Here is a 17,802-nt window from a genome sequence, read left to right on the forward strand (position 1 = left end):
GGTCAAAAAGCACAAGAAGATATTTGACATCATTAGTCACCAGGGAAATGCAAATCAAAACAATAAGATACCACAAAAATGGCTAAAAAAAATTGGACAATACAAAGTGTTGATGGGGATGTGGAACAATTGGAAATCTTGTACATTGTTGGTGGGAATGTAACAGGACACAGCCTGTTTATAAAATACAAACATACTCAGCAGTTTCTATCAAGTTAATAGGCATAGCCTGTATGACCCAGCAATAACACTCTTCGGAATTTTCCCAGGAGAAATAAAAACATATGTCCACAAGAAGATTGTACGTGAGTGTTTATGGCAGCTGTATTCATAGCAGCTTCAAGCTGGAAGCAACCCAAATGTCCTTCAACAGGCAAGTGGATCAACAAATTATGGATATCCATAAGACAGAATACTACTCTGTGGTAGGAAGGAAAATAATGGATGCGTGAAACAAGATGAAGCGAGTCCATTTGTATGAAATTTTACAAGTAAAAGTAATAGAGAGTGAAAGAAGGGTCAGGCTGTCTGGGAATGAGGAGGTGGGTGGGGGTATTTTTGACTGCAACTTGCCAGGAGAGAAAATTCCTAGCTGTGATAGCAATGTTCTATATGTTCATTGTGGTTGTGGTTACACAGATGATACATTGATCAAAACTTGTATATACACCAAAAAAGGGCCTTTTTTGGTATGTGAATTATACTTCTGTGAAAAGGAATTATATTAATAAAATGGAAACTCACAGATATCTTAGGAGTTCCTTTCATGCTGGCTGTGGTAGTGTGCTTGTCTTTCTTTGGTCCCCAGCTCTAACCATCCCATAGGAATATTAGGTGCCCCTTTAGAAGTAGGAGAATGAATGAGTCCTTTCACAGGGCAGTAGGAAGATGGAAGGTAAATTCTTAGAAGCGTGAACATAGTCCTCTGGCTCTATTCTGATAGCCAGGAGGTGCTGCTCAGGACAGATCATTCTTTCTCAGGTTGAGGGACTGACCACAGGACACTTAGAAGATTAAGTGGACTCTATGGTCCACCAGAAGGTCACCCAATCTGGCAAAGGCACCCACACAACTGAGGCAATTATTTTCTTTTCCAAAATCCTGAAAAATCTATGATTTTGTTTAAAGAACAGACCAGGAAAATACTGCATTCAAAAGTAGTGGTGCCTTTTTATCCTCCACCCCCCACCTCCCCAACTAACTGGATTTTTTAAAGCTCACATTCAAGACTCAAGTGGTCATGGTAAATTTTTTGTTGATTATAAGGACCCTCTTCTCTTTCGTGGTTTCTGAGAATGCCTTTGTTGAAATTTTCAATCAGTGTGCATATTGCAGGCAGGAAAAAATATTTCAAGTATTTGAGCAGTCTGCTGTTTCCGGAAAAGCTCATTGTCATTCCCTGCTCTCTCTAGTGCTTTTCATTTAGTTCAATAAGCTTCAAAAACAGGCAGGCTTATTAAGAGACTGTGGGGAGGAAGATGGCACAAAGTGCTTGAGATTCCTCTTTCCTCTTTTTGGAGCTCTGTGGGAAGGGGATACACAGATGTGGCCATGTAAGGTTTTAAAATAAGAGGAAAAGGAGGCTGAAATGATTCCACTTTGCCTTCCCCCATAAATGTGCAAGATTACGTGATGGGAAGAGCTGCACTGGGAAAATAATAATGCATCATGCAGTTCTTGCACATGAGCAGAGATACCATACGTACAAGGACAGTCATTGCATTACTTCCAATGGCAGAAAATGGATAACAGTGTCCATCAACAAGGGACTGGTTAAATTAGATAATGGTGTGTTCATACCATAGAATACTATTTCACAGACACTGATGGGGAAAGGGATCTGAGATAGGTTATTATGTGCAAAGAGCAAGTTTAAGAACAATGAGCGTTATGGTTACAGGGAGAAGAGCTGAGTGGCAGAGATATAGGGGGGTGACTTCCTTTTCCTTTTCACCTTTTTGTGACTTTTGAATTCTGTATGATGGTATGTATAAATTAAGTGTAAATAAATAAATATACAAAGTATTACTTAAACATTTTTTTATAATTTACATCCAAGTTAGTTAGCATATAATGCAACAATGATTTCCCTAATGCTTCTTACCCATTTAGCCCATCCCCTCTCCCACAACCCCTCCAGCAACCCTCTGTTTGCTCTCCGTATTTAAGAGTCTCTTATGGGGGCGCCTGGGTGGCGCAGTCGGTTAAGCGTCTGACTTCAGCCAGGTCACGATCTCGCGGTCCGTGAGTTCGAGCCCCGCGTCAGGCTCTGGGCTGATGGCTCAGAGCCTGGAGCCTGTTTCCGATTCTGTGTCTCCCTCTCTCTCTGACCCTCCCCCCTTCATGCTCTGTCTCTCTCTGTCCCAAAAATAAAATAAAAAAATAAAAAAATAAATAAATAAACATTAAAAAAAAAATTAAAAAAAAAAAAAAAAAAAGAGTCTCTTATGTTTTATCCCCCTCCCTGTTTTTATATTATTTTTGCTTTCCTTCCCTTGTGTTTGTCTGTTTTGTATCTTAAATTCATCATATGAGTGAAGTCATATGATATTTGCCTTTCTCTGTATGACTAATTTCGCTTAGCATAATACCCTCTAGTTCCATCCATGTAGTTACAAATGGCAAGGTTTCATTGTTTTTGATTGCCGAGTAATACTCCATTGTATATATATACCACATCTTCTTTAGCCATTCATTCATCTATGGATGGGCTCTTTCCATACTTTGGCTATTGTTGATAGTGCTGCTATAAACATTGGGGTGCATGTGTCCCTTTGAAACAGCATACCTGTATCCCTTGGATAAATACCTACTAGTGCAATTGCTGGGTTATAGGGTAGTTCTATTTTTACTTTTTTTGAGGAACCTCCATACTGTTTTCCAGAGTGGCTGCACCAGTTTGCATTCCCACCAGCAGCGCAAAGTTGTTAATGTTAGCCATTCTGACAGGTGTGAAGGGGTAGCTCATTGTGGTTTTGATTTGTATTTCCCTGATGATGAGTGATGTTGAGCATTTTTTCATGTGTCGGTTGTCCATCTTTGGAGAAGTGTCTATTCATGTCTTTTGCCCATTTCTTCACTGGATTATTTATTTTTTGGGTGTTGAGTTTGATAAGTTCTTTATAGGTTTTGGATACTAACCCTTTATGTGATATGTCATTTGCAGATATCTTCTCCTATTCCATCGTTTGCCTTTTGCTGATTGTTTCCTTCGCTGTGCAGAAGCTTTTTATTTTGATGAGGTGCTAATAGTTCATTTTTGTTTTTGTTTCCCTTGCCTCTGGAGACGGGTTGAGTAAGAAGTTGCTGTGGGGCCAAGGTCAAAGAGGCTTTTGCCTGCTTTCTCCTCGAGGATTTTGATGGCTTCCTGTCTTACATTTAGGTCTTTCATCCATTTTGAATTTATTTTTGTGCATGGTATAAGAAAGTGGTCCAGGTTCATTCTTCTGCATGTCGCTGTCCAGTTTTCCCAGCACCACTTGCTGAAGAGACTGTCTTTATTCCATTGGATATTCTTTCCTGCTTTGTCAAAGATTAGTCATATGTTTGTGGGTCCATTTCTGGGTTCTCTATTCTGTTCCACTGATCTGAGTGTCTGTTTTTATGCCACAAAGTATTACTTTTATTCTGGGAAAGAAAAGACGATGGGGTAAGGAAGAGCTCATTTTGCAGATGACATGCTACGTACATATTCTGACCTGGACAACACTGGGTTTTGCCTCAGGGACCCAGATCTTATGCTTCAGTCATGTGTTGCCTTTTCCAGGAGATGCTGTGACATCCCCACTGCTTGTTGGTTGGTAAACAAAAACTGCAGGGACTCATCCCCATTTTGTCGACTGGAAATAAGAAATGGGAAAAAACAAAATGCTTTTGCCATTATGACTCGACAGTAGCAGAAGCTACTGAATTCCTGTCTCCAGATCTCTCCTGTGGGTCGGACTCTGGTGGGAGCTCACCCTCAACCCAAATCAGCTCTACTGTTGTGTCTCTGTTCTCTTAATTGTTCACAAGCCCGCTCAGCACTGCTGGGATCGTGAGCTTGCTCAGCTCATGAACAAAACTACTTTCTCCTGGCAACTGACAGTTGGGGATGGAAAGCAATTCACTTAATTTAGCCTATTGTTTACTTTTGGCGCGGAAGCACACTGGTTTGTGGTGGCATCCAAACAATGAAGACATTCTGCCAAGCTGCACTGCATGGCCAGTTGAAGAACAGACATTGAAAAACAGGAGACCTACAGAGCCACTGTATCCGATGTGTGGGTCAAACGACCTGGACCATAAAACACAGATCAGTACTCCCCTGGAGTGGGCAGTTCCATTTGTGTAGTATATGTGAGTAAATTTGCATGTTTGGTACTTTGCTGGGAAGATGATAGTGTTGTTCAGTGGCAGGCGATTTCAGAGCCTTGGGCAGCATGATTTTCCTCCTCTTTCCTTTTAAAGCCAAATACAGGCCTAGAACCTTAATTACAAGTGGCTTTTTAAAATTTTAATTTTGTTTTTTAATGTTTACTTATTTTTGAGAGAGAGGCAGAGTGAGAGTGGGAGACACAGAATCCAAAACAGGCTCCAGGCTCTGAGCTGTCAGCACAGGGCGTGTATCAGGGCTTGAACCCACAAACCATGAGATCCTGACCTGAGCCAAAGTTGGATGCTCAACCAACTGAGCCAGCCAGGTGCCCCACAAGTGGCTTGTTTCAATGAGTAATGGTGGTGGTCAGAAATGTCCACCATTTCCCTAAGACTTTCCACATGTGTGACAATTCTGTTCTTCAGGAAAGTAAACATTGGAGATGTGGCTATATAATATGACCTAAGTAATGGCTTCCCCTGAGTTCCCTTAGCCCTTCCAAGGCCAAGTGGGCATGACCATCTCCTTACAGCCTATTGACCTGAAGTCCTGACACCATTACAGGATGTTTGTCTCCAAAGTTCAGACCACTTTCCAAGATTTTCTCTTCCCTCATCGACTTGTGTCTCACTACTTCTTTAAGATGCCCAGGGACTGTCTTGCATTTGGGCAGTTTCTCAGAGTTCATAGAATTTCAAAAGCTGGAAGGAAGAGACTTTCAAGATGATTAGACTATGAGCCCATGAGGGCAGATGCCTTAGTACTCCTTCCCTCAGTGCATAGCTGCATTGTAGATAGGAGGCATATGGCAAATATTTGTTGATTGATTGATTCCAGTCCCAGTTCATATGACTCTATGTTCGGATCCACAGCTCTCAAAAGTAAATGATCACAGTCGTAAGGATTAGCTGTGTTTCTCTACACACACACACACACACACACACGCACACACACACACATACACACACACATGGATTAGTTCAACGCCATTGAAAATTATGAGGTACTATGTTCACTATGAGCCCATGAGATCAGAGACTGTTTTGTCCTCTGTTGTATCCCCAAGTGCCTATCTTGATACACAGAAGCACTAGTACTGTTCGACAAGTGTATGTATGTGATGAAGAAGTATTGAGAAATCAAAGCATTTACTCACTGACATATATTGCTGCACACCATTCACAAATTTGGGTCCAGCCTCTTTTCTTAAGTTGATCAATTTTGAGAGGTGTTCATAAGCCACAAATTCATTGAAAAATGTCTTATAGCCTATGAGCTTGGCAACCATAAAGCTGTCTTGCCAGTCCACTCCCATCATGAAGGAAAAGGGCATGAAGATGTAGGAGCATATTATCTATAAAACCCAAAAATAGATATTTTATTAGAATGTTGATTTGTTTCTGGTTATTCTGCCTCACGCTTGTGATAAGATCACCCACCCCTGCCGCTGTGTCTCCTTTAAGCACAGAAATCCCTTCACATTGTCTGACCTATCTCTATCCATTAGGAGTCAAGGTCGGCATTGGTAACCTGGATTCCTGGCATGAGGTCAGGAGAGAATGGCTGTATGTTGGGGGAAGGAGGGTGATAGGGGGTGGCAGATACATGACAGGCATGTGCATTATGTAAGAGTATACTATAGGTTGTTAGGGAAGGCAATTCACAAACCTATTTTATTCTTAAACAAATATAGGCAGAAACAAAATGGAGAAGAGACATGATAGAATTATACCTCAAAACTCAGTTGTGGGTAGTCAAACATGTTTCCAAACCAGGACAGGGCCGCATTCAAAAAAGACAACAGGGCCAGGAAGGCAATCAAGTTCACAGCTATGTTTGCCACTAGGGAGATGGATGAGGATGCTCCCTGCGTTGCGGCTTCTAGGAGGTTCCTTGAATCACTTTATTAAAAAATAGCAATTCCAGAATTACCCAGGTGTTGTCAGCAGACGGACATCACAGCTGTAGAAATGGCACGATCAGAGCTCACTTGTTTGGACAAACTCTCAGGCTCAGGCCTGGGTCAAAATACTCTTCTAAATTCCATGAAATCATGATGGCATTTATAATTGCTGAATGTAGGTGATGGGTATATGGGTGTCTAACTGTTATACTACTCTGTTAATGGGGGGAGGATTTATAGTTAAAAATCTGTGAAAAGATAAAAATATTGTAGATTTAAAAATTGTATGAAGGTAGCTACTAGAAAATATTTATAAAATATTCACAGTATAAGAACTAATAATTCGAGGAAGGCCTGAATATCCATGACCTCATTTAAGAAATGGAATATCACCATCACCTTTGAGTGCCTCTGCTTCCTTAATCTCATTCTCTTCTCTTTAATCTCAGAGGTACCTGGCTCCCTAGAAATTGCTCATCATTCCCCTTCTTTTTATTTTTCCTACATCATTTTATGCCTAAATAATATGCTGTGTATATTTACACATTTGCTAACTTTATAAGTGGAATCACACATATTCATTATGTGTATTCTTTGACAACTTGCTTGTCACTCATGGTTCTGACTGTCCCTACATACAGACAAGGAATGAACCTCAGCAACATGTTCACTGGTGGATTCTGTCATTTAATTAAATTCTTTTGACTATCCTAAATCCCTTTGTCTTTTTCACCCCTTTTTCTTTCTTTTGCACAGGGCAAAAGAGAATGAATTGAAGAGGGGTTAAAGATACTTATACCACACCTTAATTCTCCTTGTTATATAAGAAACTTCCAGAAATGGTTGTCCCATGTCTTTCCGATGGTCTTAAGTCTGGGCTCAATAAACATATATTTTTAAAATGAAATATCTACATTGCACAGTTAAGGAAATGTATTGACATTCAAATATTTGGGAAGTTTTTCAAGAATTGAAAAGAGATTTTTGTGGAAGTCTAGTAAAGTCTAATAGTCACTGGGAAATTAAATTCACTTTAATACTATAATTCACTGTGCTCTCCGATTAGCAACTTTTTGCTGTATTTTGAATTTGGACCCCCTCCCCGCCACCCCCAACTCCCCAGCTTGTATTAAGTAGATGAATGCATCCCACTTACCCACTTTCCATTTTCATGGCATTCTGGAGGGTTATTTTAGGTGTTTCCCTCTCAGGCCAAAAGAGTTTAGCCACAGCCAATGATGCAGGTGCGGACATGACTGAGGCAGTTAACAAGTGGGAGGCTGAAACCTGTGATTTCAGGAGAAAGGAGACCAACTGAGGTGTAGTCTTTCTGTTGTGTTCAGAATGAAAATGGCCCGAAAGGCTTACAAGAGAAGAGAAGGGCAGGAATTGAGCCTATGCCAGAAAAGGGTTTCTTTGGAGGCTTGGAAACACTCAGTGAGCCAAGTCGGCATGACCTTGGAGAGTCAGAGGGGGAAGGGAGGAATTTGTGTTAATTGACCACATCCTTTGGGGAGAAGCATAAAACCGAAATCCAATCATTTCAGAATAGGATTAATTAATCCTGTGTTGTAAGAACTTCCAAAGAAGATTCCTCTACCTCTCTGTTGACCTTTTGAATGTTTAAATAGTCCCTAAAGCCCATATTTCACTACATCATCAACGCAGATAGGGGAAATATCTGGGGATGCAGGCATGGATAGATCCCTCTCTGTCTTCCTTTTGCTTTCCTGAAATCCTTGGTGCCTTTATACCAGATTCATTTATCCAGAGTCCCTTTAATCTGTAAGTTATTTTGTTTTTGCATTCTCTTCCTCGTATTTTCAGAATTCTAGAATCCATACATCCCTCCCCGCTCCTATTCCATCCTGCATATTTTTGCTGGCAGCATTCCTATGGTTGTGGCAGAGTGGACCATCCAGGGATTCAGTAGAACTGCTATTCTAAGATCACTTTCACCCTTTTTCTCTTCCCTGTCCCTGTTGGTTGGCTCTCTGAGGCCTGGATGAAATGGAGGAAAAAAAGCCCATCTATCTTATAAGAAGTATAAGTCACCTGGGTCACAAAGCTGCATGTTCTTCCATTTCTCCACTTATAAGCCACATGGCTTATTTCTCCACTTATAAGCCACATGGCTTATAAGCTCTGTGCTTGGGACACATGCATCAGTTGTGTTCTGCAGCCCTATGCCACAGACCACTAGCTCTCAAACTGGCTGTCAATAATATATATTAATAATTATATTAATTAATTATTAATATATTAATTATTTATATTAATTATATTAATTAATAATTAATATATTAATATATATTAAGAGATTCTGGTTTAGTTACTCTGTGGTATGGGCCTGGGCATCAGATGGTTCTAATGTGCAGAAAGGTTTGAAACCCACTGCACTAGCCACAGGTCAGAAAACTTTCTCTATGAAGGGCCAGAGAGTAAACATTTTTGGCTTTTTCAGGCCACGCTACTCAACTCTGTAGCATGAAAGCTGCCAAAGAGAAGTGAAGAGAAGTAGCTGGTTTCCTGTCAAACTTTAGTTACCAAAAAAGGGAGCAATCGAGTTTGTCCCAGGGGCCATACCTTGCTGACCTCTGGTCTACACTGCCTTTGCTAGAGACAGTAATAAGGTTTTTTTTTGTTGTTGTTTTTACATATTTGAATGTTCAGCCAAAATAAGCTCATAATATGATTTCATTCTGCCACATTCGGATATAATGCACGTTTAGGTGGCAGGGTTTTGAAAGTGAAGCCACAAAGCTCCTCAGGGTCTCTCCATTCAAATGCCAAAGGAACCACGACCAAATATTCAGCAAAAAGGACACTCTTTTGGCCTCCTTATCCAGTAGCAGTGGTAGAGAAAACACAGAAACAACAGCAGCAAAGAAAGAAGTTGAATTTTCCATAAATTTATCTTCAAACATTCTTACCCCGAAAGAAATGTATGCACCTAACACACTTCCAGCGATGGTAGAGAACCCAGCAGTCATGATTGCATGGAGTTCAGACTTGGTGATGTGTGGTAAGTAGGGTCGGACCAGCAGCGGAGACTCTGTCTGGAACAAAGTGAGACCAGGTTAAACGTCCCCTTTTAAACCTTAGGAAGGTGTGCCAATCTACTCAAGATTCCATTTTCTAAAGCAGTATTTCTAAGAGTGAACCACAGGCCAGCTCCATCAACATCACCTGGGAACTTGTCAGGCATGCAAATTCTCAGACTCAATCGCTTCAGCAACGCTGAGAATGGGACGAGCAATCGTGTGTGAACAAGCCTTCCAGGTGGTTCTGAGGCATGCTCATTTGAGAACCCATACCATCGATGTCTGGGTCATTGAACTCTGTCAGTGTGCATATAGAGTTACGTGTGAGGTTTGCAAAGTTTGCAAGGCCAATTCATATACGGCCCCCACCAACCTAGGATTGGAGTCTGATGGCCAGGTACATTTTTCTAAGGTTGGAACACTATTGCCCAAGTAACTATGCCCTGCTCTTCTGAACTGGTGATTTCCAAGTCACTGTGATCTCCCATCTTCCAGCTTCATTATGACAGACCATAAACCTCTTTGCTTAAAGCACAGGGAAGTAGAGACACAAGTATAAAAAAAATACGAGCAATAGCAAGGGCAGGTGCCCACAGGTGCTTTCCTAGTTGAGATTCAGAGGCCCCACTCTTCCCCATGGGTGGAAAGGAATTAGAGAGGGTGTAGTTGTAAAGGCTTGAATCCCATTAAGGAGGACAGACAGCCCACAATGTAGGGCTCTCCATAAATAATAGCTGTACTTTTAGCATATTAAGTATAACATTGAGCACCACAGAAGCATGTGTGCAATTTTACAATTTTCCCCTCATTATTTGTAATTGTTCTGTAAGATTGAATGTATTGAGCTTCATTTCATGGACTAAATAGAAACTCAGTACATGAGTTCTCTGACCCCGCAGGTAGGAGTAATCAAGTCAAGATGGTGTTCTAATTAGTCCTGAGAGATTTTATGACTATAATTATAATAATTTCAACTCCTAGGGAAGGGAGTCTGGGCCCTTCCCTAAAGACTATACTCCAGGCTAGCACGCTGGGCTTACCAATAAGGCTCAGCCTGCCTGGAACAATTCTAAGCCTCAGACTTGGAGCCATGTGCTTCTCTGGGTGACTTGCTTTTTGCTTCAAATCCAATTTCCTTGGGTAGCTGTGCTGGCAAGCATTCATACTTTGGTTCTTGGGTGTGTGATTCCATTTTTCCCAAAGCCACATACCCTGAGCATTGAGGATGATTACCATATCTTACTTATTCTCCCCATAGGAATGCTGCTGTTTTGAAGGACACCCCCTAGCAGCATACTTCCTTGCTTAAATGGGCTTCAGGCAAAACACTTATCCATGTGATGGATCAGAAGGATGAGAATGCTTTTGCTCATCAGCATTTTTCTTCAGGCCCAGCCAAGACAGACTGTTGGCCAGTTCAGACAAGTTGAGAATAAACTCAAGTATTCATACGGCTGCAGGGTTATTGGTGGAAAGTCTTTCTTGGTCTCTTTCATTACCACAAGCATTATACCACAGAATGTGAGGCTCCCTGTTACATGTTTGCAGCTTCAGAGTAAGTGGTGAACTCCACAGGAGTGGGTGACCTGTTAGCCTCTGAAGGGTGGATCAGAGACCTCAACAATTCAATTAATTCAGAAAAGATTGGTTGAGAACGGGAGGAGCCCAGTGCTTTGCTAGTTCGATAAAATGATTTTCCGTCTTTCTTCTCCATACACTTTCAAGAACCCAAATTTTACACTAGTGCACTGGGACACTTGGGAGGGATCATTCTCGTACACTCTTTTTTCTCGCTGGAATCTGGACATTGTCAATGCTGAGGGCTCCTTATTTTGACACCCTTCTGCTGACATATAAAAAAAAATAACACCAGTATATTTATAATATTATATTTTTTACTCTAATTTCTGGTAAGAGTATCCATTTCAACAGGTGTTTTGTTTTGTTTTGAGATTACAACTTACCTGTCCAACAAATATATTGCCAGCAGCAACTACAGATTCAATAGGAGATGATCCCATAGTAACTAGCATTACCCATCCAACCTGAAAAGAGATAAGGGACAAAGTCAGTGAAGAGTTGCTTGTATACACAAAACTTCAAAGTAGGGATGAAAATCTTTGGAGGAAAATGCCTTCAACAATTGTTGGCAGGCCAGTGATGGTGCTAAGTGTGAGTATATCTTATCTACAGTTTACAGAGTAGGCCCATCAAATCCTCCTATTTGAGTGATAAGGCTGAGTCATTGTATTTGCCTTGAATTTATACATTCACTATAGAAACAAATCTGTACTGAAACACTGTATGAGAATAATAAATTCTAATAATTGCTTACATTCTTGACAGGCTTTACTGCATTCCAAGCACTGTTTTAAGCTCTTGATCCATGTAATGCATTTAATTATCATAATACCCCTTTGACGGAGGTCCTATAATTATGGCCATTTTATAGAAAAGGAATCTGAGGCATAGAACAGTTTAGTTGTTTTGTCTAAGATCACCCAGCTAATAAGTAGTGGAATGAGGTTTGGCCCTTTCTACTTAACTCTCAAATGAACATGGTTTATGGTCCTGCTTCTCTACTGGCCCTTCCAACTAGAGACTGTGGTGCCCACCTCAGGATGGAAACTTCCTGTTGCATTCTCTCCTTCCTTTCTGCTTAGACATGAGCACAATAATGCTGTGTGTTCAGGTCAGCAATCAGAAAATCACGGGTCCTGGCACACTCTTGCTGACATTCTGGATTCTGCTGGTGTTCTGTTGCTTTCTCTCTCTCTCTCTCTCTCTCTCTCTCTCTCTCTCTCTCTCCCTTCTTACCTCCCTCTCTTTTATTTATTTACAAGGATCAAAGGAGGGCAATGGCTGTGCCCAAACTCTGTATGCACTGCCCCGTTTGTGTGTGTGCATTTGAACTAACTTGCAAATTTCCTCATGTTGCAATTTAACACAAGTGTAGAACTGACGCTGGGGTGGCAGAAATGAGATGAAATTTTCAGACCTTGTGTGTGTGTGTGTGTGTGCTTATAAAACTTCCTCAGAAACAAAAAGTTTGCTTGCTTTGATCCTGTAGCCACTCCTAGACCAGGAGTCTCCACTTTTGCAATGTCCTGAGGATAAGCAGGGATTCTGTGTAAGGCACAGGGTAGACAGCCAGGACAAAGGAAGGATGCTGTTCTCTCCACAGGTGTCAGGTCTGCTGGAGTCAATTATTTGGCTAAAGAAGTAATTACTGAGGTTTTATGAAGATAGCCGGTAACCACTGGCTGTAAGTCAAAGCCCCATTAGAAATCCCCAAAATTCCCTCTGTGGCTACATGTAAGATTTTTTGGTTTGGGTCTAATACCTTGGGGTGGAGGGGTGGTGGTGGCGGATCTTGGCACAAACAGAAAGGCACTTTGGAAAATCCTGGATAAAAGGCATCTAAGACTTTGTCCCTGAAAGAAGCAGCCAGTCCCTTCAAGACCCAGTACCTTTCTAATGATCCACTGCATCAACCCGAGGTAGTAGAGCATGGACATGACCGTGCTGAAGAAGACCACGATTGGCAGGACCTGGGGGTGAGATGGGGGTTTGAGGGCAATCCAGGGTTGATGTTGCCTCAGTTGTGTTAGTTAAGTTTCAGATCAGGTCTCTTTTCTGCCTCCCTCTCCCCAATCCTGCCCCACCTGGAAACATCATAAAACTACTAGAAACTCCTCTTGAACTTTTGACTAAATGAACTAAATGACACTTCAATGAACTAAATGACACATTTAGTTCACTCCTCTTGAACTAAATGACACTTTTCTCAGGCAGCTTCCCCATCTACAGTCTTTTATTTGAATTTGCTCTGGATCAGCTTGAGGATATTTTATAGGAAGCATGACTTGTTTGTTTGTTTGTTTGTTTCTTGGCAATGATGAGCTGCTGTTACTTCAGTTTCTTAGAGAAGGAATGAAGTTCGATGAGGGGGTAGTTTGTAATAACTAGATCCACACACTGAGGGCCACTGGCAGATATTCTTGAAGTTCTGATATTAAATAGCCTCATTGGCAGAGAATCCTGGTCGAAACAGAGTGTGAGCAGCCTCAGATCTTTATTTGTAGAAGTTGCACAGACCAGATACAGCATGGTGGGTGCTTACCCAAACTGCCTCCCATAGGGTAAGCATTCATTCACTTAGCTCTGAAGAGAATTATTGTACTCATGGAGTTTTTGAACCGCTAAAAAATAAACTTTGGAAATAGTTTATTGCGTGATACCACAAGCGTCTTTTTCTGAACCCTATTTCCCTGAAGCTCTTTGGGTGCCTTCAAGATAGCCTGTTTCTACAGTGAGCAGTTTCCACCCTGCAGAGAACACACAGAGCTGTGGGCTGGGTCCCCCCACACTCCTACCCCTCTGTAACCCTTCTCCTCTGTTCCCCAGCTAAATGGCCAGGGACATACTGCCACCAGAGGCACAGAATGACTGAGGACAATTTGTACAGGATCTGATCTAGAAAAATTTATTAATAATATATATCAAAAGACATTTTGTGCCATTATGCAGAGCTCAGTCACTTCTGTGCTTTTATTGGCTTTAATGGGCAAGCAGTGCCTTCCTGAAAGCTTCGGGGAATTCAAGGAGCTTATCTCTTGAATGTTCCCACAGGGATTCTGCTTTGGCTGGGAGGACAGAGGCCACCTCTCTGGGGGAGAGGGAGGTGGTGGGTGCGTGGGTGGGTAGGTAAAGTCTAAAGACACTGGTGTAGTCTGGGCATCAAGGTATGCCTTCCTTGTGACTTTCTTTTTCCAATTCTGGGTTCAATTCATGATATGAGCATATTTCTGTCTCAGTTTGTAAACACTTGGCCTTTGGGAGATGGCTTTGTCATCTTAGCAACCAAAGCGTCAAATCAGCATTTAAAAAAAACAAAACTCAGCAATTAAAAAAAAGATTCAGCATAAAAGTTGGCCTAACTGAAGATGGGGTAGTTTGGAGGTAAACTTAGAGACCCTAAGTGAGAAAACAATTTAGATGTGTAGGAACAATAACACCACAACAAAGAATGCTGAAGGCAAAGCCAAATTTATCTTTCTGACTCATCAACAAGTATTTGTAGGGGATTCACTGGGGACAGTGAGCTTCCTGGGGCTTGTGGGAGCACTGGGAGGCCAGGTTGCCTTTCTCTTGGAGAATAATGTCCCTCCTTTGGTTGGGAGAAGGCCCAGCCTCCAGGCTTGCGGTACTGAAGGAAAGACACAAAAGGTTTAGCACGGAGATGGCTCTGGAAGAACAGAGGTTGATACGAGTGAGCAACTGTCTCTTTTTGGGAAACGGGGTTCCGGAGCACAAGGCTGTCTCTGATCCCTGGCCTGGAAGCTATCAGTGGCCATATGCCTGTTCATTGCCAGGTACCAAATGTTCTTTTCCCTGATGCTTCAGATGCTGTTACCCCATATGATTTCTCAAAAGTATCTCAGGCAATGCTATGAGCCCCCTCAAAAGTTTTTGTATATTTTGTATATTTCTAGATGTTTCCCTCAGTGCTATAGTAACAAAGTAAAATGTTTACGATCCACTGACTTCAGATAAAATCAGATAAATCGAAAAAGGTGGTGATGTGCTATCCATGTAGGACATGCCCAGCAGGTATATATCTGGTTTCGGGTCAGATTCTATTGGAACATCTACAAAGATTGAGAAGCTACTGACAAGGAAGTAATACTTGGAAAAGGGGTTTAGCTTTACCTTAAATGCAAAGAAGTGGTCTGCATATGTCTCACCAAAGACAAATTCAGCCCCAGCGTTAGTATACTCCAAGAAGGTCTGAGTTAAAGAAAGGAAAAGAGCACATGATCATTACAACCATGGAACTGGTGGTTACAGTCCACAGGACCTCCCAGGCTCTGCAGAAGGGGAGCCCAGCAAACTTGCTGGATAGAGGTGGAAAGTAAATTTTTACAACCTTTCTCCCCCTCCAGTGGATGGCATGGAAGTGTATTTTTTTTAATGTTTAAAAAATAAAATAAAGTCAAAGGGGCGCCTGGGTGGCTCAGTCGGTTAAGCATCCGACTTTGGCTCAGGTCATGATCTCGCGGTTCGTGGGTTCAAGCCCCACATTGGGCTCTGTGCTGACAGCTCAGAGCCTAGAGGCTGTTTTGGATTCTGTCTCCCTCTCTCTCTGCCCCTCCCCTGCTCACGGTCTGTCTCTTTCTGTCTCAAAAATAAATAAACATTAAAAAAATTAAAAAAAATAAAATGTTTATATATTTGTTTTTGAGAGAGAGAGAGAGAGAGAGCCAGCAGGGGAGGGGCAGAGAGAGAGAGGGAGACGGAATCCCAAACAGGCTCTGTATTGTGGAGATAGAGCCTGACGCGGGGCTCAAACTCATGAACTGTGAGATCATGACCTGAGCTGAAACCTAGAGTCGGATGCTTATGTGACTGAGCCACCCAGGTGCCCTAGGAAGTGTATTTTTGAACTATACCTGCATACAGATTTCCTGTCACTTGTGACATTTAATCTGACTCCAGGATACTCAAGAAGGGACCAGGTGTGGCAATTTGTTCCAGCAAGTCATAGATGGGACATAGGTGACACTAGCTATCACTCCATGCAAAGAAAGCTTGTTTCTCTATTTGTGGAACCATCTTAGGAGTGTGACACCCCTGGGCCAGGATGAAGGGGCAATCAGGATGGGAAGTGATGTAGTGGATGATTGGGTGAGGGACAACTGTAATATTAATAAACTAGACAGATTAACATATTCTACACAAAAATGTGGGTCAACTAATGCAGTTAAATAAACCTATTTCTGACATGTCTTAAGGATTATATCCAAATGTTAAAAAAGAATTTACAAGCAAGGTGTTCATTTAAACCCAACTTACTTGAACTTGTTTACCCAACCAATCGAAAGCCATAAATCCAGGTTCAGTCCTTAGGATTAAGAGCCCAAGAAGAAACTGTAACCCAATTCCCCAAAAGACAGGCCTCCAGTAAACCTATGCAGAAAGATGAAGAGATAGGTGTCACTAGAAAATGAATGGCTAAGCTCAGCATAAACACCCAGAGGATTACTATTTCCTCGGAAGCTTCTCACACATGGCCTGTGATCCATCTTTGAGAGACCAAAGCACTTGTGAGCAGAGAATCACGGCCCCAGATCTTGGGGCTGCATTCCATCATCCCAATCCTGAGTTCGAAGACTTCAGTCTCCGGAAGGTATGCAATTATCATTATATCACGACAAAATGACTTAGACACAAAGAGTAGTCTTAGAAGGACAATCAAAGGAGGAAGGAAGGATCTGGCCCTCTTAGTTGTGCTATAAATGTGAGAGACATATAATTATTTCCCCTGTCTGGAAAATGGAAAGGCAGAGCATGACTTCTCTGTGTGCCCAAGGTTTGTTCATCTGACAATTTGTAAGTGAATTAAGTGAAATTCCTCCCTGTTGAGGGGCTCTCATTTCACTGTAAAAGGAACCAATTAACTCTAATGCAGACCCAGGGAGTACAGCAGTAATGGACAATCATCTGCTTTCATTTTTGGTGCAGAGATGAGTGGGCTGCCGAGAACTGAAGAACTGGAGGCAGACCAATCAGCAGCGATGCTGACCCTAGCAGGGCAAGGACTTTGGATCTTATTACGTGACCTTCTTCTTGGGCCAACCTTTCAGCCAGTAAAGTGTTCCGGAGTTTGCCATTCTGAGTCATGCGTGAAAGCCTGGATGTCTCCAAATTCTTGCCCATTTAACGGGTTACAGGCTGTCAGAATGAGGATAGGGATTGAATTCAGTGGGAACAAATCTGGTCTGTTTAAGGACAGATTTTTGCAGTAAAATAACCTAAATTGCAAGTGGAAATATGATAAACTACAGAATCCAATGGTAGAATATTAGATTATTTACTGGTCCGGGGAGATGGGGATCAAAACAGATGAATTTTCTTAGCATGTTTGATGGAGGGAGGTGGAGGACATGAGTAGAAATTAGACTTGACAGGAGAGGACACCTCACTGGTGGTGTAACTGGAAAATTACTGAGAATTAAAAATGAGAGAGTACTAGTACTAAGCAAGTTCAGGAAGGAAGGTGCCCTAGCCACTTAAAAGAGCATAACAAGGTAAGACTAATATTGAGTAACAGTGAAATTCTCTCACACTCATTATTTTGAGCAATTTAGACATGAGGGAAAAAAAGAGGGAAAAAGCTGAAAAAGATTGATTTCATACTTACTTTGGTTGGGTGCTTGGAAAATATAAATACCAGGATAACGTACATTATGAGCCCACCAAAGGACACCAGCTGCTGTTGGCCCAGTTTGGCGGTGTCCAAGATGAGCCAGAATATAACACCCAGAATCAGTAAGCTCCAAATCACCCTAAGAAAATTGGAAAGGGGGCATCAGTATCGTTTGCTCTGCTAACTTGAAAATCTTAAAATCAGACTTAAACTAATAAACAAAAAATTTATTAAGAGTAACACCCTGGCACCGGGAAGTTATGCTTCTAGACATGGCACAAACCCTCTT

General features: G+C 41.7%; 1 protein-coding gene across 1 annotated transcript in view; it reads right to left on the reverse strand.

Annotated features, from left to right (window-relative positions):
• The window catches only part of SLC28A3 (solute carrier family 28 member 3), a 60,595-nt gene that overhangs the window by 10,988 nt on the left and 31,805 nt on the right, over positions 1–17,802 (reverse strand). Inside the window, exons 6-14 of the mRNA XM_007087624.3 lie at positions 17,508–17,652; positions 16,160–16,273; positions 15,017–15,094; positions 12,775–12,855; positions 11,269–11,349; positions 9,194–9,319; positions 7,417–7,547; positions 6,090–6,258; positions 5,514–5,711 (exon numbers count right to left, since the gene is read on the reverse strand). Of these exons, the coding sequence (XP_007087686.1) occupies positions 5,514–5,711; positions 6,090–6,258; positions 7,417–7,547; positions 9,194–9,319; positions 11,269–11,349; positions 12,775–12,855; positions 15,017–15,094; positions 16,160–16,273; positions 17,508–17,652 (1,123 nt within the window). The remainder of the gene's footprint in view (positions 1–5,513; positions 5,712–6,089; positions 6,259–7,416; positions 7,548–9,193; positions 9,320–11,268; positions 11,350–12,774; positions 12,856–15,016; positions 15,095–16,159; positions 16,274–17,507; positions 17,653–17,802) is intronic.

This window comes from Panthera tigris, chromosome D4, assembly GCF_018350195.1.
Source record: "Panthera tigris isolate Pti1 chromosome D4, P.tigris_Pti1_mat1.1, whole genome shotgun sequence".
Lineage (NCBI taxonomy): Eukaryota > Metazoa > Chordata > Mammalia > Carnivora > Felidae > Panthera > Panthera tigris.